The sequence below is a fragment of the Onychostoma macrolepis genome, chromosome 19 (genome assembly GCF_012432095.1).
Source record: "Onychostoma macrolepis isolate SWU-2019 chromosome 19, ASM1243209v1, whole genome shotgun sequence".
In the NCBI taxonomy this organism is placed as follows: Eukaryota; Metazoa; Chordata; class Actinopteri; order Cypriniformes; family Cyprinidae; genus Onychostoma; species Onychostoma macrolepis.
This window is the reverse complement of record NC_081173.1, coordinates 16,542,844-16,563,506: the sequence shown is the minus strand read 5'-3', so window position 1 is coordinate 16,563,506 and position 20,663 is coordinate 16,542,844. Positions and strand designations below refer to the sequence as shown.

The 20,663-nt window shown below is 37.3% G+C and overlaps 2 protein-coding genes across 4 annotated transcripts; one reads left to right on the top strand and one right to left on the bottom strand.

Annotated features, from left to right (window-relative positions):
• Positions 1-234: 234 nt before the first annotated feature.
• On the bottom strand, positions 235-15,869 carry ago2 (argonaute RISC catalytic component 2). Of its 2 annotated transcripts, none has more exons than XM_058753149.1 (20): positions 15,637-15,869; positions 13,677-13,724; positions 12,671-12,851; positions 12,474-12,594; positions 12,144-12,325; positions 11,891-12,027; positions 11,675-11,809; positions 11,496-11,583; positions 11,192-11,339; positions 10,969-11,088; positions 10,767-10,889; positions 10,524-10,657; positions 10,235-10,419; positions 9,995-10,154; positions 9,727-9,817; positions 9,316-9,510; positions 9,090-9,224; positions 8,587-8,688; positions 8,203-8,402; positions 235-7,939 (listed from the first exon to the last, which is right to left on the bottom strand). In XM_058753149.1, the coding sequence occupies exons 1-20, from the start codon at positions 15,659-15,661 to the stop codon at positions 7,831-7,833; spliced, it is 2,619 nt and encodes an 872-aa protein (XP_058609132.1). In that variant the 5' UTR covers positions 15,662-15,869; the 3' UTR covers positions 235-7,830. The 2 variants fall into 2 exon arrangements, with proteins under 2 accessions (XP_058609132.1, XP_058609134.1); XM_058753151.1 differs by lacking the exon at positions 15,637-15,869 and adding an exon at positions 15,380-15,383 and having other exon boundaries at positions 13,677-13,725.
• A 44-nt stretch (positions 15,870-15,913) lies between these two features.
• dlx5a (distal-less homeobox 5a) lies at positions 15,914-20,573 on the top strand. Of its 2 annotated transcripts, XM_058753167.1 has the most exons (4): positions 15,914-15,933; positions 17,868-18,156; positions 18,678-18,862; positions 19,165-20,573. In XM_058753167.1, exons 1-4 carry the CDS (start codon positions 15,925-15,927, stop codon positions 19,474-19,476), a joined length of 795 nt encoding a protein of 264 aa, XP_058609150.1. In that variant the 5' UTR covers positions 15,914-15,924; the 3' UTR covers positions 19,477-20,573. The 2 variants fall into 2 exon arrangements, with proteins under 2 accessions (XP_058609150.1, XP_058609149.1); XM_058753166.1 differs by lacking the exon at positions 15,914-15,933 and having other exon boundaries at positions 17,652-18,156.
• The last annotated feature ends 90 nt before the right edge of the window (positions 20,574-20,663 follow it).

The following is a 20,663-nucleotide window of genomic DNA, read 5'->3' as shown; positions in this document are numbered from 1 at the left end:
TTTTGAGGTTTGCAAGAATCCACACAATCTGCCTTTACTTACAGATGGTTGTTTGGCGATCTAGAAAACATAAGTGTAGAGGGATTTTAAAGGCCAATATGATCTCAGCAAACAGGAATGGAAAAAAAAGCTGGCAAAAACAGCAGACATTAGAAGAGGTCAGCATGTCCAAAAACATCATAGCTAGAAGTTAAAAAATCTGGCATAAAACATTAAAAACACAAGACACAGCAGTCAGAGGAAATTAAGTTTATTAAATGATGCAATACACAGTCAAGCAAAAGTGAGCTATATTAAATGATACGTTTTCACATTATGTCTTAGCAGGGTTTACAGCATATCTTGGTTTGTAATTTTATTTGTTTAAAAAAAAAAAAAAAAGCTCACACTTTACATTATCAAGAAACAACAACAAGGAGCTTAGCAGTGAATGCAAACATCAATCAGAAATGAAAGAATTCATGACAGGAATGACAGCAAATTTAATTTGGCATGTTATAAAGGAGCAAACAAGGTTAAATAAAAGATAAATTGCTGATGTGAGAGGGAGGTTTGACACCACGACGCAGTGCAAGAAAGCCTTCGAATAGAAACTTTGGTCGCTTGGCCTTTCCATCACTAGAATGAATATGGTTTTAAAAAAAATTAAAATAAAATAAAAAATCAACAAGAGTGTCCTGGAATTTCAACTGTAACTTAATTATGAAAAAAAGAAAAAGAAAAAGATGATTGTCAACTAACAGAGTACAATTTGGAGGAATAAAAAAAGCCATCTGTCAGTTCCAGAACACTCCTACATTCTCAGGAGGTAGTTTTATGGCAAAAACATATGGCCTGATTTGTAGAGACTTGCATGTTGTGGTAAATAGTGCATATTTTAAGGCCAGATATACTTTATGTTCCATCCATAAATGCAGTTCTAAGGCTACATTAAGACACAGGTGAGGGGATTGAGGACGAGAGGCAATAGCAGATACAGCCCTTAATGGCAATACCTGAGTCAACTGTAACTTTTGACTGCAAGACGTCACTACATATCTAATAGTCATGATCAACTGAGCAATGCTCAAGCTAGAGGCTCGGTAATATTGTATCATGTCAGTGAATATGACTAAAAATCTGTCAGAATTGCATTCGATGTGCATCGCTGCTAATCTTTTAAATAGCGGCTCTGGTCAATCACATAATTCAGAAGGTGCTTGCACAGCTTGTGAGCATCAAACCTCCCTATAGGGGAAATTGTTTGAAATGAGGTTCACAAAAGAACAATAAATGAAGTTTATGCAGCATTTATCAGGCTTATGAGGTACTTCACATCTATACACTTTATTTTTCGAAAAGACCAACAAGTCATATGGTTCCTTAGAATTCCTATTGTAGCAGAAAATACCTCGTCTTAAATAGTCTTAGTCTGTGTGCCCAATTACAACAGGGCATCCTTTAAAACTGCTTAGAAAGTGCAAAATACAAATACTGATCATTCTATGCAGCATTCACTCAAGGTTGCATGATAAATGTACAAATTATTCAATGTGGCGCTGAGTATCAAATTAAAAGGATAGTCCCTCAATCAGGAGTGGGAGAGATTTTAAAAAGGCACAAATACGACAAAAAAAAAAACACGCTGGACGTTTTTAAGCTCACTGATGAAAAACAAGAATCTGAATGATTTCCATACAACCTCTTTGTACCTTAATATTCTTCTCTCAAGAAACTCAAATGCCAGTGTATTAGGATGCTAAACGCATCCTTAATCAGAGTCTGAGAGACATCAAATCAAAATTGAATTCCCTTCATAAAATGTAGCAAGGTAAATACATGTCAATTGCAATGAATAGCACTCCAAAGTCTCACATGACAATATTTAAATACAAATAGCTTATCGCAGACTCGTCGTAGAACTTTCATCAAACGGATCAGGGTCTAATGAGTGCGAAACATCTTTATTGCAATACTGGATATAAATCAAGTAGAAGAATCAAGTAGAGTGCTAGCACTCCAACGACAGTAAAGCTCAACGATTGCCATTTGACACAGGTTGACAAGCTGCTTCATAAGAAAATGTTGTCAGTTTTCCCCAAACATACATTAAACACAGAGCAGTGGTCATTGGACATTTCTTGTCCAGTATGTTATCCATAATATGGCACAATGCTAGTGACGGACATGGAGATGACACTGCCACATACCAGATCAACTCAACTCAGTCAAGATCCAGAAAAGAACAACAACTTAACCGCCATGTTTTGGCAATCATCTTGGCCTGAATTCTGATTTGTTCTCCATAGATACAACCAGAGGATCTGAGAACAGCTCCACTCAAAAGATTGTAATGTACCTCTAAAAGCTGATGAGTATTTATCACTACATTTTAAAAAGGGAAACTTTCAAATCAAATTCATTTTGGTCCCCTGCAATTTTGTTGCATGCTAAAACGTCCCTCATGTTGATCCATCATACACATTTTTTTTAAAAATCGCTTGAAGAAAAAAAAGAAAAAAAAAGAAAGAGAACTAAACACTTAACACACAGTATAGGCTTGTGTTGTTTGGTCACAATTATTGTTCTTTGTCATGAGCACATATACATATATGTATAAGGGATATTTTAATGTTAGCACCTGACACTATTGAGGTAGTTTTCAAAGTTGGTTTAAAAAGCCAGGTCATGATGAAGCTCTCAATTATTCCTATAAATCAGTCTCAAGACCCCATTTTCATCTTACATGCATGCTCATATTTGAATAAATAACATGTTAGCATGTAATGAACTAATGGAACTGTGCTCTTTAACAGGACACTTTGCAATATTTTTATCCCTCACAACAAGCTTCAATTTTGGTCATTTTAGACTAGTTTTAAAACTAGTTTAGGACTTAGAAAGGGGGGATCCTAAAAGCGTTTTGAAACCCAATAAACAACTAGCTGAATGGCAACTGACCTGTCACTAAACTGAGTAGAGGTTTAGTTTGTGCACACAATGAACTGAGGCTCAGCAAGTACCACTGTCATGATTACAGGACCACCACAGAGTGTTTGCTGGTAAAGCAAAAGGGCTTCAATGAAAGTGAATTTGGCTTATTGGGTTGATACGTGAACATGGGTGTTATAGCTCAAAAACCCTTTGGATGAAACTTGAGTTGGAAATTCCGGCAAACATACAAGTAGTACATGGCAAAAAACACAAAACACCAAAACACTGCCTTATGTACACTTTTTACAGTACAGCACCACAAACGTCAGCGATACAAGGATCTTTGTGCCAGTGTGTAATCTGAATAAACTGCCCATATTTAGTACATCACAACCATGAATGGTGAGATACAGTTCATGGATAAAAGCCCAACGATTCAATGCTGCTTAAAATGTGCATGCATAAAACAAAGTGGAGCAAACAGATGAAAATAACGTGGATGTTCTTAACCAGTATGCAGGCGTATGAAGTACATTCAAACTGATCGTTTGTATCCTTATGGTTTTAGCAGGTTATAAGGTAGCGTATTTTAAACTTGCTACCTTAGGAATTAAAAAGCAGAGTACAGTAACAAAACTACCATGGTATGTAGAGAGAGGCTTAGATTTCTGCTTCGGAACACTATAGTGCAAAGTTCTAATGCGAATACATTAGCTAAGTTTAAAAGACCACCTCTGACCATCAAGCTGAGGGGCACGATTCTTTTGATGAGACTGGCTTTTTTTTTGTCTGGCATGAATAAAAAAAAAAATAATAAAAAAAATAAATATCTGAAATTACAATTTGAAAGTCATCGGGGCACGAACTAGGAATCAACGCAACTAACTAATTTTATTCAAACCATAATGCGTAAAGCGAAGAGGCATGTGGACACTGTAACCCCACACAAAGCTGGAAAGATACTTCGCCAAAGCAATATACAAGCTTCACTCAAGCAGCAAAAGACAATACTCTAGAAAAGACGACTCAAGAGACAATGTTAATGGCATAACATTGATAAATAATTCAAAGTTTCCAGGGAAATTGAGGCACCATTTCAATTTTCAGTTAACACTGTATGTGCCTCTTAAGAATTGAAACAGAGACGCTGCAGCATAGATTAACACGACAATCTCTACAAAACCAGCACCATACTTCATTCTCCTCCCTTAATCCTTGGCCTCCATTACATTTGCATTCACGGATATTTGAACGGATTTATTTGAATCAAGCATTTGCGTCAGATTGCTAAAAACATCAGTTGATTGTATTGTGGAAGGAGGGAATGAAAAAAAAACAAACAAAAACAAACAAGTGAGACTTGCGTTCACTCAAAAGTCCCTAACTCAATTTGGTATGCATGACAGAATTCAGACAAAATCCAACAATTTGACCCCTATATATAAACAGTGACGGCTCTGAATGGAAATGAGTTTTTGCATAGTGTAAGAACTCGAGACCTTCTTACGTCTGTTAATTTTTAATAGATTAGTGCCAATATGATTGTATGTGAAGAAAGAAACAAGGCCAAGACTATTCTAATATTGATGGTTCTTCTCTATAAACTTACAATCTGTCCACCAGTATACAAATTAGTAACACCTCTTCTGATATAGTGCAAAAACATCTCATATTTCATACTTGAGAAATTGCATATGTTGTAGACCTGTGACTAAGGTGCTGAATTTCAAAAAGGTTAAAATACTAAAACTCAGTAACTTCTAAAAAAAAAAAAAAAAAAAATCACTAAAGCAGGTAATGAGGATGAAAAGAATGGTTTTAAAAAAAATCAGATTGTTCCAGAGAATATCTATAAGTAGTAGTTTGAGCAATGATTTCATCATGTTTTTGTTGCTGTGTGATAAATACTATTATTCAAACCTAAAGTTAAGAAAACTGTGACACATTCAAACAAGTATATGGATAAAGCGACAATGCGCTGCAATTTAGAAAGGACAGAAAATGACGAAACTGAAATCCACACTATACATTTATGAAAATTTGTATAGCTTACTGAGCACACAAAAGCATCAAGCCACTTGTTCGCGGAAAGCATATAATGATCTTTTGGATTCATGTCTGACTTATGAAACATCAAATGTTTGACATCTGAAACTTGCAGCAGTCAATTGTAGCTTTGAATACATAGCTTAAAACTACCATCAGAAAACAAAAGCAATGCTAAATCATCTAGGCTAAATGGCAGCAGGTATGGCCTCTGAAAAAATATTAATTAAAGATGCGTTCAAGATTTTCTGTGACATCTACCACTTTCACTTTCAGAGGGACGAAAAGACGACATTCCCCATTAGTGCAATTATGAGGAAATGACCAGTGCGGTAATGTTACCATAATACAAGTAACAGGTAACAAGAGGTAGGACATCTAGTCATTTCCACACAACTGCACCCAGATAACACACACTCTTGATCCAGATAAGCACCGGAACTAGGGGTCTGTGTCCATTGCTCTTCAAAGTGCATCTACTTTCACGAGTTACGAGATCAGCGCCAAATAACAACATAACTCTAGTCAAGTATTTGAAGATAAATTAAAATGCCCCTTATACACAGTCTGTTGGGTTTAGAAAAAGAAGGGTCAGGGTTTCAGGGTCAAAAGTCATAGATTTCACCAGATCAAAAACCAAACATACCGATTAAGCTCTCTGACAGGTCTGTGATTCTTGTTTAAAAGTTGAAGTTAAACAAGATACTTAAAAAAAAAAAAATGGTAGTCTCAAGAATAAACTCTAGCACCTACAATTATAATGTCCCATTGTGCTTCAGTTATGGTAGGACATTAACTACAAGTACATATGTAATCTTGTTCGGCTAACAGGAATAATTGAGAGCCATATAAAGAACATCCAATTGTTGATAATAAAAATAGAGTATTTTGTAAGCTAATACTGCTACAGTGGGTACAAGGTTTGCACTATTTACACTACTAAAAGTACCCAGCATGAAAATGACTACATTACAAATGTTCTATATTTAAAATTCATATACACAAACAAACCACTAAAATCTCTTGGTTAAGAATGCATAGTTAGAAAAAGATGGTTAAAGATTTCAAGAATTTCAAGTTAAAATTGAAGAATTATTTGGGGAAGTGATCTTACAGTTATTTCACTAACAAGACTCAATAAATCACTACACATCATGATGATATGCTTTAGAAAGGATAAGACTGTTTACATGAAAACAGTTTACCGACACATACACAACGTATTGCGCTTCAATTTGAACTAAGTTTGGATTCAAACTAAATACATTTTCTATTCAGTTAAGCAACAAAAATCTAACTCGCCTAATGGCCCCACCCTGTTACTCTACAAAAATTCTCAAAGAAAAACTAGATTTCACAAATTCATTTAGGTTTATACATCTAAAAAGAATGTATCTAGAGTGTTAAAAAGGGATTTTTTTATATTCTCATGGAAACCTCTAAGTTATAAGCTAGAGATTCTTGGTTTAAAAAAAAAAAAAAAACTACTAAGGTGCATTTGAAATTTTCACTCTGACTTTGTGTCAATGCAACTGTATGTGTTCTGTGTGATTCTTTAAAAAAAAAAGTCTTGATTGCCTGTATGGCCAGCTGGAGTGCGATGACAGCTTTTAAACCTGGCCAGCGTAGTACAGTCAAACTTCACCATTAGAAACCGTGCACAGAACCAAGCAAATCTGAGGGCTCCAGATTCTCCAATGTTCAGCACAAAACTGGCTTTGCGTTTCAGTGTGGGGAAGATTTGACAACATCATAATGAAAATTTCAGAACAGGTGCTTAAAGTGAAAGGTGATGGTATTTTTTCCTTAAGGGAGTTTTAGAAATTTAACTCATACACCCAAACCACTGAAACCTTAGGTTACAATCACAGCGAACAAATAAAAGAAATGCTCATGGCAGTAGAATTTAAAGTATGCACAAGATAATCTCATCTAAATGCTTAGAGCCCCAAGATATTAGTACTTTTCATGACAATTATCCATATTCCAGAGCTGTTTCCGCACTAAGAACCCCGGCGCAGGTAAACGGAGGGCTTCACTTATGAGAACCAGTCTCATGTGAGCAGCAGGGCGCCAGAAAACTGATTGTCAGAACAATTCCTACATTCTCACTTCCAAATGCATTCTTGATTCTGCACATACTGTGTTCAAATTTTATGATACAAGCACATGATAGTGCTCGGTCGATCATGTCATTGGCGGACAGGTACAGTAGGATGACCGAGCCCTGGAATGAAAAATAAATGACACCACGATAAAAAATAATTCATATTAGCACAAATAAATGAAACAAAACAGGATAAGTACTTTTGTCCTGAAGTCCCCATCTGGTCAGTGCACTTGCTTTTGCTGATAAATAATTTAGCTGTGGAAACTGCATCCCCACAACCCCTAAACCTGATCTGTGTTGTCCTAAACTAACCCGAACCCATTGGTTTGATGAGTTTGTAAAAACTACTGTTCGACAGTCTCCATCACCAGCCTTGGCAATAGTATTGAATCAAGCCCACCCGGATGCAAATGTAACTTTCAGTGTAAAAATAGTCTGAATTTTTGGATTGACTATGTAAACATGTTAACCTCTAATCTGACATGCACATGTACAACAGAGACACATAACCATGCCCTCCAAACCAAAAAGAAAAAGATAAATTAATAAAATCACATATTACAGTTCTAAAAATCATGGATATTTTGTTTGTATGGAAATTGGCTACGTGGACAATTGGAAACCTAACAGCATGGAGATTCTTGGGTTTTTTCCCCCCCGTTTGAAGGTTCTCATTTATACAGTTGAGGCAAACACAAAAATACACACAGACACACACACACCGTGCTGTTTCAGGATGTGGGGCTTGTTTCTGGCTATGTTCAGGCGAAGTACATGGTACGCAGTGTGTCCTGGTGGATCTGCACAGCTTTGGCCAGGGCTTGCTGGTCTCTGCCATTACTCTGACCTGACGTGTGACTGCCTTCAGCACTGTCAGCAAACAAATACAACACACATAAAATCAGATCTATAGGTTTAATAATACACAATGTGAATTGCTTTATAAAAAAAAAAAGTCACATCCAGCCGTGTAAGGAAATAAATGTGAATAAGCTGTTAGTTGTAAGCATTAACGAATTATTTTAGCATATTGTATAGAGCGGAGACAGGATGTTGCAGCCCATAGAAAACATAACAAACAGGGCTATATAGCCTTCTCTACATGTTATGTTAATCATAGTAAGACCCAGTACCTGTCATGTTCTTTGTCAACCAAGTGGTAGCGAGCACGAAACGCCACCAGGTGGGCGTAGTAGGCAGGTGCAGGAATGGAGACAGAGCGGGTGCAGCGCACGTAGGTGTGGCACAGCTGGTAGGTGAGGACCTGCAGCTCATCAGAGGTGAAATGGTTGTCATCCCACAGCACGTGATAGTGGGACGGCCTGCTGGTTCCCTGTGGAGATTCAGCAATTATGAAGAACTGAAATCACACACACTTAGACAAGCATAATGATCACCAACACTAAAGCCAATGATAGCTAGGCACAAAGCATTCATAAGCACTCGCTTTATATAGTAAGTCTATGAATTCTTTATCGACCTTTAAATGGGATTCCATTTGAAATGTTCAATGGTACCTGAATTCCGGCATGACTGCAAAGATAAAAGTCAAACTCAGACGGATGAGTAATTTTGGTGTCAACTGTGGTACCAGCAGGGATGTTGCCACTCTTTCCAACCTTGAATATAAACAGCAAATTAGAAAGGCAAATTTAAAAAGACATTTATAAAAAAAAAAAAATAAAAAAAAAAAATTATATATATATATATATATATATATATATATATATATATTTTAAGTAAGAAAAGGTCATAATTTAACATACATAATTTAACCAAGGACGTAACTTGTAAAATAAATTCTAGAATAATCATTCTTTAACAATGAAAAGAGCAAAGGCTTTTCTGATTCAAAAGATGTTTGCAATAATCACATTTGTCACTGGATCCTTCCTATGCAGGAAGTTTTCTTGAAACATACTGAGCACTGTTTATAATCACACAAACTGTGTACACTCATTGCTAGAAGCATTTTTTCTGTCACCTAAATAGAGCTAAAAAAAACTGTGCCATAACCAACCCGTTCATTCCTGTCCATGCAGAAGAGCCTGGTGTGGTGTCTCTTCTGCACTACTACGAAGGTGATGCCTGGTTGATAATCTTTCTCCAGCTTGATGCAGGCTTCACGAATAGCCAGCAATTCATGCTGTAGAACCTGCATAGACAAAACAGTACAATGAAGATTAAACGAAATGTGTCATCACCACTTAGCAAGCGTTGACAAAAAGTGTAGGCCTGCAACCTACCTGGTTGAACTGGCCTTCTGAGATGCCGTCTCTGTAGTAGATGATGCGCGTTGGTTTAAAGCGTGTGGATTTGTAGAACTGGATCAGCAGCTCTCTCACCATGGTGGCTAGATCCTGAATGATGTCCTGACGGTGCTGCTGCACCCGCACCGTGGCACAGTATCGGCTTGGGTGGGCATCCATACTGCCAACAACCTAAATATTAAAAAACAAAAACAGTTTGTCTTATTATTTAGAGGGCCCCCTAGCTCTGAGATGTTAAAAGCATTATTAAAGACTTTTGAGGTTATATGATATGGCTTAAAAATGCGTACAAAACGTAGATTGGTCACACTTGTAGTATTAGTGCTACTTGGCACTATGCAATTAACATAATCAACCTTAAAATATCACAGGTTTTGTCAGGCTTACAGCTGCAATTGAGGGTTTCTTGCCATCTCCAGCTGGTGGATGAGTCACATCTGCACCCAGAAAGATGACTGGTTGCTGAAACACCAAGGGCCTACAAACAAAAACAGTGATAAAGCAATGCAAAACCCCAAAAACAGCGTAGGTAGCTGTACTTTCTAGTCAAGTTTCATGGGAAAGCAGCCCAGGCGTTAACTAACAATCAAACAAAGACTTAGAAAATGCCTTAAGCTTTCTGCATGTCAAAGGCTTTTGGAAAAGCTGCCCTCACCTGCCCTGTGGAAGAAGAATGTTGTTGACTCCACCCAGTTTGACATTAATCTTGAGGCAGAGGTTGGAAAGGGTCTGAGGTGTGGTTTTCTGTACATTCTTCACCTGGACACACTGCGTGGCCATGCCAAGAACAGTGTCTCCCACACGCTTCACCTCAGCTGTGAGAATTGACAGTTTAGAGTGTTACAAAATACACTGCAAACAAAAACACGAAATAAACAGAAAGGAGCTAAATTACCATAAACCGGAGTCTTCCCAGGTAGGATGACCACCACCAACTGTAAGCCTTGGTATGTGTACTTGAGGTGTTTGAACATGGGCTCCACACTGTCTGCTCCCTGGGCATATTTGCAAAAGCACGGCTGGCCCTGAATGGGCATCCCAGCATCACGTGATATCTTACGAAGCTGGTCAGTAAATGCCCTAGAGAAAACAAACAAAGGATTAGACCATGCAAGGGTCTGAGCTTTTTTAATAATTCCACCAAATACAAAAACTTCTCCAGATCCAGGTCAAAGCTGACTTACTTCAGAAGAAGTTCTGTACACTGCCTCTGCGGGGCAAAGCAGGCAATAGCCCACACTTTGATCTCGATCCCTGTGTGGAACTGCTTGTTCCTCATGTCCCACACACCCTGGACTGGGGTTGCTATTGCTTTGTTCTGAAAAAGCCAGAGAGACAGGACCAAATTAGGAAGACACATCCAGCTTTCAGAAATCAACCACAAGGTCAGCAAGACAAATGTTAAGTTAATCAGGACAGGTTCCTACCCTTCCACCATAGAGAATTGAAGGTGCTTGAAGAACACGACCATTGACCTCAGTCATCTCGTCTCTTACCATAACTCCAAACTCACGCACATAAGGATCGGTGTTGAAGTTGGCACTTCTCATCTGTCACAACCAAGTGAAATCCATCATGAGGTGTGGATGAGATTTATAAAACTGAAAAAGTACAAAGAACTGCACATACCAGTTTGCTGATCTCATCCTGGCGGTCAGGCGCAGACCTGGCTGTGGCACGTATCATAGTGGAGGTCTGATTGTCTGTCAGTTTTTTTATGCATCTCTGTCCGGCTACTATGTTACAGACCTAATTAAAAAAAATAAAATAAAAATAAGGTTAATGACATTTAGAGAAATAAATGAAAGAGATTGGTGGAAAAAAGTAAGCATAAGATGTGGTCTTGACCAACCTCTAACGGAAGGTAGGTGTGTTTCTGCTCCTGACCAACTTGTAAACATGGGAGATGTGGATATCGCAGCACCAGTTTGTACTTATCCTTGAAGTACTGGGCGACAGTGCATTCAATGGTCTGACCATTCTCTTGCTGCAATGGAAACCTGGAGGCAAGTAAAACACATTTTTAAAACAGTGACCTTTACCATTGCATCACAACAAAGAGGAATATAAAATGGAGAGGCATTCATACAGAAAGACCTCTAAGCCAGGTTATTTATTTATTTATTTATTTTTAAGTGCTTTGTGATAGATCTTACGTTTGATGGCTGGCTGGTCTCCTTGTCACATTACACACTCTGTATTTTCTCTTCATCTGTCCACAGTGAGTGATTTCAACCTTCAGACCTGATAGGTGAAAATAAATCAGTGTTCAGACAATCAAAAATAAATTCCACAAAAAGCATTAGGGAGGTCACTAATTACTGTAATAATTTACCTTTGATTTCCTTGGTAAACTTCACTCTCTGGGAATCCGTTAAGGGCTTCTGTTGCTCTTCGATGCTTTTAAAATCCAAAACCTCACACATGAACTCAATCACAGGTTGAGCTTTGTAGAATGCAGTGGCAGACACTAAAGATAAATATTACAAAACAAAGATTAGTATAAGAAGTTTTCAAGAAACATTTATTAATGATATCAGTGCACACTAACCATCAATGTTGAGCATCATCTTCCAGAGGGATGGTCGAACAGACTGATGAAAGCCAAACCAAACTTCTCTTCCTCCACCGAGGGGGTTGGAGCAGCCCTCAGAGGGAGTGAAGAATGAACGTCCGACTGGGGTGTACCTGCAAACACAGCAATAATATGCTCTAAAGCGTGCGGCACAGTGTGCAGAAAGATGAAGTACGACGCCCCCTAATGGTGATTTATGAAAAACAGAGTTAACAAAACAGCTATTAACCTCATAGAGGGCAAATGTCTCATGACAACGTCCAGAGCCTGAATGGTCTCAAAGGGGATATTTGGTAGCCGTCCAGACAGTGCTTCATGTAGAGCTTGCAGACTCACACAAGACACCCATTTTATAGCTACTTTAAAACTCCTGTCTTTTCCTTCGCCTGGAATTGTGACCTCCAGCTCCACCTAAAAGAGCAGTTCGGGACATTAGTATGATGTGAAAATGTAAAAAGACTTCAATGTAGCATTTTGAGAATGTACAGAGTAACAGTATAAAATATTTCAGTAACTGGTCTATCAACACAGACTTTAATATGACTTTATTAGTGCATACTTTGTCTCTTCCAATGGGTAAAGGCATGGCAGTGTAAAGATTCTTCCTTCCATCATACACAGGCTTTCGATCTCCAAAGATCTGTGTCTTAAAGTGCTGGACCATGTGCTCAACAATTTCTCTACAAAAAAAAAGTAAGTATAAATATCTTTCCAAACAATCAGTTGAAATTTCAAGTTTCAGTCAAAAGATGTTACCGGTTAACTCTCCGTGGGCATTTCTCAGGCTTTATATCTATGTCGTAATGGTACACCTCCAACTTGGGTATTTCCATTTCAAAGAAGTTGGCCTGAAGCTTGATTGTTCTACCCATTGTGCCAAAGTCTGGCCGTTGAGGTGGTTTGAAGACATACTCTTGTGCTGGAGGAGACAGGGGAGCTTTGGGACACACACAGTTAATTTTTTAACATTAATTAGAAACACTACCTTTTTTTAAACCAGGTCTATTATTTTAAGCTAGAAATGTCAATCTTTAGTTCAGTGGCAACTTAATCCTATTAATTAGGCCCATACAAACATTTAGGTAAGACTATTAGAGCTCTGCTCTGCCATATAAACTCAAGAACCCCACCTTACCTAACATCCTTATTTTCGTATATAAAAACTAACTAGCCAACTTTAATTTGAAATGTTACTAACTTGCTATTAACCTTATGTTTGTTTAATTGTATTGAAAAGCATTATCACACTTACGCTGTTGTACTGAATGTTAAAACAGAATAATCACAGCCATGTTGATGTTCAGTACAAAAGCACTTGTGCGCATGCTGTTTAAAAAAAAAAAAAGCTAATTTATTGCCAAGAGATCATCCATTAATTTTTACAGACATTTCTGTTAACCCTAAAACACAACACAATGAAGTGCAAAATTCAAAATACAGCTAAAACTGTAATTTTCTTCAAATTAATACAGCATATTGTGCCCTATTTCTTTTCGGATTTTTTACAGTGATACTGTTTAAATAATAAACTTTACTACTGTACTAACCCAATCAGCAGGCAAAAAATGAAACATACTATGCAATACTGAAGAGAATACTTAAGAGAAACAGTGTTAAAACAAAGCTCTTAACAGTAAATTAAGTTTGAAGACAATCATTCCTTTGGATTAAAGCTTTAATTAAACATTTCAAGCAACTTGATAAACAGTACTGAAAATATATGCTAGGCTGTCAACAGGCCAGCTTAGTCTGGGCTTCTTACCAGAAACATCTGACCCTGAAGACTGAGGTCCCTGACACAGCTCAGCAGCTATAAAAGACATAATAACTGGTTTATTTCAAATAAACCTCTACATTAGTGATCATGTGCAGAAACATATGTAAAACCATGAAATTACAGCCATTTGACTTGAAAACAGGTTCCAGTGCAAAGCCAGATTAGCACTGTAAAATTACACTTTGATTATAAAATCAAATTAAAGCAGTTGATTTTAATCATTAATATCCATCAGGTTTAGTTGTTTACAAATGTCTAGCATACAATAAAATTGGGTCACAGCAGTGTTTGTTAATTTGGGAAAAACAGGTCAAGTTAATGCAAACATGTGAAAAACTTTTCATGTACAAGGAGGCAGTATGGTATCTGAAGTCTTTCGCTGACAGATTCCTTGAACTGTCTCGCCCCATCTTATCAACCCTAAAAACACAACATGGCAGGAAGATACTACGGACATGAACCCATCCCACTGGGCAACAGGCCTTTTACCTCCTTATCACCAACACCACACAAGCAATTCAACAACCTGCCAAACTCTCCCACACACACACACAAGTGCCAGGATGTCTTTTCATTAAACTACAGCAACTGCTTTTCTTTATATCACTATTTCAGAAGCCCCACACATATCAACAAGGCTCTAAAGCAGGGGTGTCAAACTCAGTTCCTGGAGGGCTAGAGCCCTGCAAAGTTTAGTTCCAACCCTGCTCCAACACACATACTATGCAGCTTTCAATTAAGCCTGAAGGACTTGTTTAGTTGGATCAGGTGTGTTTAGGGTTTGCTTCTAAACTTTGCAGGGCTCCAGCCCTCCAGCAATTGAGTTTGACACCCCTGCTCTAAAGCATATAATACAACACTCATGTCTTTATGAAACCAAAGTGTCAACACTTTACAATAGGGTCCCATTTGTTAACATTAAAGCATTAGCAAACATAATCTAACAATTACATTTCTTACAGCATTTATTAATGTGTTAATAAACCAATTGTTCCTTATGTTAGTTCACAGTGCAATAACTTCTGTAAACAAATTTAACTTGACTTTAATACTATATTAGCACGTTGAAAGTAACGTGTTGTAAAAGAAGTGTTCATTTTTAGTTCATGTATATTAATGCAGTAAACTAAATGGTACTTTTTTGTAAAGTGTTACCAACTAAGTTTGACGAACAAAAAGTTCTGTAGTTTTACTGCTTCTTGAAATGTGTAAAATGCGTTTGGAGTTTCAATACTCCTTACTGAAATGTAATAAATATACATAATACACACAAACTACTACTCGTATACTCCAATAATAATTGTGTGTTCATAATTTAGATAGACACAGTCAACTTTAGCTGAACATCGCGACCGTGCAAATACATAAGTTTACAAATCGACCGGAAATGTGCAAAATTTGGAAGCAGAATAATTAACAGTTTATTAACTACAACGTTAGTTATTAACTTTCAGTACCTGGCTAGCTGGAGAAAGTCAAACTGGTGCGGCACCAGTTTGACTTTCTCCAGCTAACGTTAGCCAGGTAACGTTACTGACCAGTGGTGCCTAACTACCAACGTTAAAACATCTAAAACTCACATAAAACAATTAGACAATAAAACTCTAAACTACGCCAATATATCCCAACCTAAAATAGTTAGAAATACGTAATTTTAACGTTTTAAAATGGACATGGATAGGAGTTTAACCAGCTGCTGTACATTCAAAAGCCAGCAGGTCAACAAGCTTAGCTAGCAGGCTAACAATAACAATGGGCCTACAAAACAAACCATCTACAGAGATGGAAAAAACACTTCAGAACTATAATCTAAAACATTATTTGAACATGTATGTCATGTACAGCCGAACGCCATTAAACTACATTTTTATCTTTATCAAACACACCACACTTATTCAGTTAGCATTTCGTCGCTAGCACGCTCGCTAATCATAATAATACTCACCACCAGCTGCTCCAATGGGATACATTTTAAACGCTTTCTGCACCAAAATTCAATCGCAGACCGATATTTTTTGCTTTTCTGATGCCACGTAACACATGCGGTAATGGGAAAGGTTAATTTTAATTCAAAACAGCATCGATATAAAGGAGAAAACTAGGATTAATGAGCGCGCCGAGTTAGTAGAGCACGAGAGCTCTGAGTGGCCCCATCCCATCCCCCTTCACAGCACGAGCGCCTATTTACCCGACTCTCACTGCTTCACAGCTCAAAGAAACAGACACTAACATAATGTGTGAGGTATAGCAGCGGCGCCTCATGCTTTATTTAATGTATTTATTCAAAATTACCAAGAGCAGAACCAAAACATTCATTAAATTGAATTTAACCATGTCTAAATAACGCTGGCGGTCATGATACGTCATTTCCGGCTTTGTTTAGAGGATATTTTAAAAGATAATTTAGTGGCGTATATTAACGTAAAAGGTTTAGGATATATTTATTTTGTTATATTTATTTGATATCTTTTTATTTTAGTTATTTCTCGCAGTTGTGTTATTCTGTTGTATCACACAATGTAATTTCTGGATTTATTAATTTATCATCTTTTATTAATAAGGCTGGGCTTTTTTTTTTTCCTTTTTTTTTTTGCTCCCACATTTTAAATAGGGGAAATTTGTTTCACAAAACAATGACACAAAATTTGTCTCTGACCCTGAGGGTGGGATTTTATCATTTGATTAAGCATTCAAATTTCATTTTAAATAATCTTGTTAAAAATATACTTTTTTTCATAAAATATATGCCTACTTTATTAACTATGGAGATCTATTGAGTCTGGAAACATTTGCTTTACACCAGTGAATGTGTAAATTGTAGTTATTAACTTGATTAATTTGCTTTTGGTTGTACCCTGTACACTGTTTTTGCTCATACTTTTTTTTTTTTGGTCAAAATAATTAATTAGATTGTACAGAATCATTAGGCCTATATTTAATCGCGTGATCAGTCAAACCCATTGGGTATTAAACGTTAACCTAACCACTAACCATGATTTATTACTAGACTGCCCATTTTTCATTAGTAAAACAGGTTAGACATTTTTCCTCGTCATTTATGACTAGTCAACACCTGCATTAATGCACTGTTGCAGTGGCCATGTATTGTCTTTTTCGAAAATCGATAACAGATGTAAAGAAACTTGGACTACGATGAGTTACCATGACTTATCTCCACTTGGTGGCACTATTTCACCACTATTGCTGACCACCTCACTGAATGCTTGCTGGACGACTTTTCATTAACATTTAAGGAACAATAATAGTACAAACTAGCAACATTTTGAGTCGTTAAATTATATTGTACAGATCGAGGTTTGTGTCATTATCATAAAATCAGTCACACTAAAGTGCTGTAACTAGGCCTTTTCATGCATTATTGCGGCCATAAATAGGCTAATCCTCAAGCATCCGCTGCTGACACAGATGGACATATAGGAGATTAAATATTTGTGTTTAATGATAAATCTGAAATCTGAAAAATGCATTTTCTGTTTACAAATATACAAATCAATATGTAGATTAGCACAGGCAAAACAGAAACCTGAGAGGATTTAGACAGAATAGCCTACAAAAACAACAACTACAAAAAACTGTTTATACGCAGTCTGAGAGGATATATATAAAAATATATAGAAAAAATAATAATATCTGGATATGTAATTGTATCTGCCTTAAAAGTAGTAATGTGTTCCAAACATATTTAAGTAATCAGACATTTCTGTTGCTTGGTGAGAGGTAGATTTACATTGAATAGATCAGCAGCCGTCTTCTTTTCGTCCAGTGAGAAACTTATATCAAATAATAATCCATTTCCCTTTCGATTTGTTTGTAAACATACCATAAATACCTCTATTAAGATTTTTTTGTTCTTCTGAAACTGGTTGAACGAGTTGGGGAGTAACTGCCGTCTGCTGTGCTCCTTGGCCAATGGCACTAGATCCTCCCTGCAGTGCGTAACAGCGCAATTTAGGATTTAACCAAGTCTTTGCTGCGGGGCTTAAAGCAGTCTTCAAGAGAGACGCTTGACGCTTGCACACACAATGTTAGTGTAGACTCTGTGGACCCCTATAGAGTTAGACTGCCTTTTTACGTTGTCTTATCCAAACTATGACTGGAGTATTCGACAGAAGGATTCCGAGTATTAAACCTGCAGATTTTCAAAACCCTTTTCAGCTCTCCACGATGCATCATCCATCTCAGGAATCTCCAACCCTGCCGGAGTCGACAGCCACGGATTCTGGCTATTACAGCCCTGCTGGAGGAGTTCATCATGGCTATTGTTCACCGAACTCGGGCACGTATGGGAAACCTCTTAATGCCTATCAGTACCAATACCACGGAGTCAATGGATCTTCTGGAAATTACACTGCAAAATCCTACCCTGATTACGGCTCCTACTCCACAGCATATCACCAATATGCCGGAACATATAATAGGGTGCAGTCACAGCCGAGCCCGCAAGGTCAGTTATTATAGCCTATATATTCAACTGTTTATTATTATTATTATTATTATTATTGTTGTTGTTGTTATTAGCCTATTACTACTACTACTACTACTACTATGTATTATACATAATAAACATTATCATCATGGTTGAGCATTATTGTTGAACATATATAACCATGGTATTACAGTTGCCTCTTATTATAAGGTCTGAATTTTGTAATTAAGTTGGACAAAATTTTAAGCTGTTGCAGCATTGCATCTAATTCGAAATGGGTTCTTTAACGATTTACTGTGTTTTATTTATACATAGCCTATGCAAAACACTGCTTGCATTAAAAAGATAATTACACCGAAAATAAGAGCTTGTAAAATGTGAAAAGATTTAATTATTCTCTGACAATCAAAAGTCTCAATGACTTTATGCGAGTAGCTATTTGAAAGCACTGCGACGCATGCCATAAATCACCGCAAGAATTACCAACAATCGAGATTTTCTATCCCCATTTATTTATCTAATTTTTGTTCACCCGTTAGAAAAAGAAACAGCCGAGCCCGAGGTGAGGATGGTCAACGGTAAACCCAAGAAAGTCCGGAAGCCCCGCACCATCTACTCCAGTTTCCAGCTCGCTGCTCTGCAGAGAAGGTTTCAGAACACGCAGTACCTCGCGCTTCCAGAGAGAGCCGAGCTCGCGGCATCGCTGGGACTCACACAGACACAGGTTCGACAATATTTTATTCAATGTTTTATTGTAATGTCTTTTATGAAATACTTATATAATGAAAATGCTATATACTTTCAATTAAAATATTAATATGAGCTTGCGGCAACGTTGGGAATCACACAAGCGCTAGTTTGACATTTAATAGCCTATTTTTCAAAGGCTGTTAAAATAATAAACGATGTTAACGACATTATAAAATATGTTTTTTATTAAGAAGTATAAATCTAGCAGAAACAGCCATAATGCTTTATTAAGGAATTCGCCCTCAGAATCTCAGAAAACCTTTTGTTTCTTCACAGGTGAAAATTTGGTTCCAGAACAAGAGATCAAAACTAAAGAAGATCATGAAAAACGGCGAGCTGCCTCCAGAACACAGTCCGAGCTCCAGCGACCCGATGGCGTGTAATTCACCGCAGTCTCCCGCGGTCTGGGACTCACAGGGTCCTCAGAGACCTCACCATCAGCCGCAAAATATTAACACGCCGGTATCCACGTTTCTGGAAAGCGCCAGCTCGTCCTGGTATTCCTCCACCGGGGTCATGAATTCTCACCTTCAGGCACCCGGCACGTTACAGCACTCGTTGGCACTCGGATCAGGAACGTTGTACTGAAATTTGTTTATTATTTTGTTGTATATTGGACTTGTGTTAACAATTTTTTTGAGGAATATGCAATGTATCGATATGGCAGTCCTAGAAGAACGTGTATAATGTGTAAATTGTGTGCATGTAATTTATTGCATTTGGAAGAATTATTAAATGTTTTAAATGGACAATGGACCCAAACATTCTGAATGGTGCCTTGAATTTTGACCTCAACGCGTACATCCGACGATGTGCCAAAACATTAAGGACAACCCCAAATAAATGTGTTTTTCTTTAATTATCAAACATTTTGTCGTCTTTAAGTTAATTTGTAACTCAAAACAGATCAATGCACCGAGCACTTTCTTTGGCTTTAGAGCCTTTGTGATATGCTGTTTGCTCGAGATTTCTGTGATTGCTAAAGGGACTTTAATTTTGCAGGCCTAAACAAAAAAAAAAAAAAGTTAAATGGAATTTGAGAAAACCATGATATTGTATTAACATTTTGGGATCGTTTGTTCAGGGCTGAGTCGCTATTTAATGGCGAAGAAATAGATAAAATTTTATATAGACTAATTAAAAAAAAAAAAAAAAAGATTTGCTTCGGATTTGGTCTTCAATTAATTAGGCCTAAATGGAAACGTAACATTTTAACTGAGTGTATTTGGTTATTATTATTATTAATTATTAATTCCAAATACATTTTAAATGTTTTCACGTTAGTAGAACTGAATATTTGACCTTTATCTTGATTAAAACCACCCCTGACGAACGAAAAATTTGGTCTGGCAAACAGTGTGCTCTTCCTTGCTGTCTTTGTGTTCCTTACAATTAGTAGCTTTGAATTGTAGTGAGGAGGCGAAGGGACGGCGCGGAGATCAGAAGCAGTCCGCATGCCTGTGGGGGCAAACCGGCTCCGGCGACCACAACCCAGCCCTGACAGATCCTCCTCCTGGAAAAATGCTGAACATCTCATTAAAACCAGTGCTAACATTTCTACAGCTGAATGCCACGATAAATCGTAAAAAGGACTTGACCAGGACATGGCTTAATTTGAGATTTTCTTTGTTGACTATGGAGTTGATAATATTGTAGGCCTATAACCAATATAATAAAAAAACCAGTCCAGCGCAATACTCGACTGCCAATATTTCCTCTCAAATCTTCAGTGAGCGTTTCAGTGTTCAAAATACACAATCTTAAGTTCATACGTA

Bases quoted from the DNA above. Each gene is read 5' to 3' on its own strand.
- dlx5a (XM_058753166.1), top strand. From the start codon at position 17,802: ATGACTGGAGTATTCGACAGAAGGATTCCGAGTATTAAACCTGCAGAT. The intron at 18,157-18,677 runs GTCAGTTATTAT...TTCACCCGTTAG, and splicing joins GTCACAGCCGAGCCCGCAAG to AAAAAGAAACAGCCGAGCCC. The intron at 18,863-19,164 runs GTTCGACAATAT...GTTTCTTCACAG, and splicing joins TGGGACTCACACAGACACAG to GTGAAAATTTGGTTCCAGAA.
- ago2 (XM_058753149.1), bottom strand. From the start codon at position 15,661: ATGTATCCCATTGGAGCAGCTGGTG. The intron at 12,852-13,676 runs GTAAGAAGCCCA...TGTGTCCCAAAG, and splicing joins TTCAGGGTCAGATGTTTCTG to CTCCCCTGTCTCCTCCAGCA. The intron at 11,584-11,674 runs GTAAATTATTAC...TTCACCTATCAG, and splicing joins GTTTACCAAGGAAATCAAAG to GTCTGAAGGTTGAAATCACT.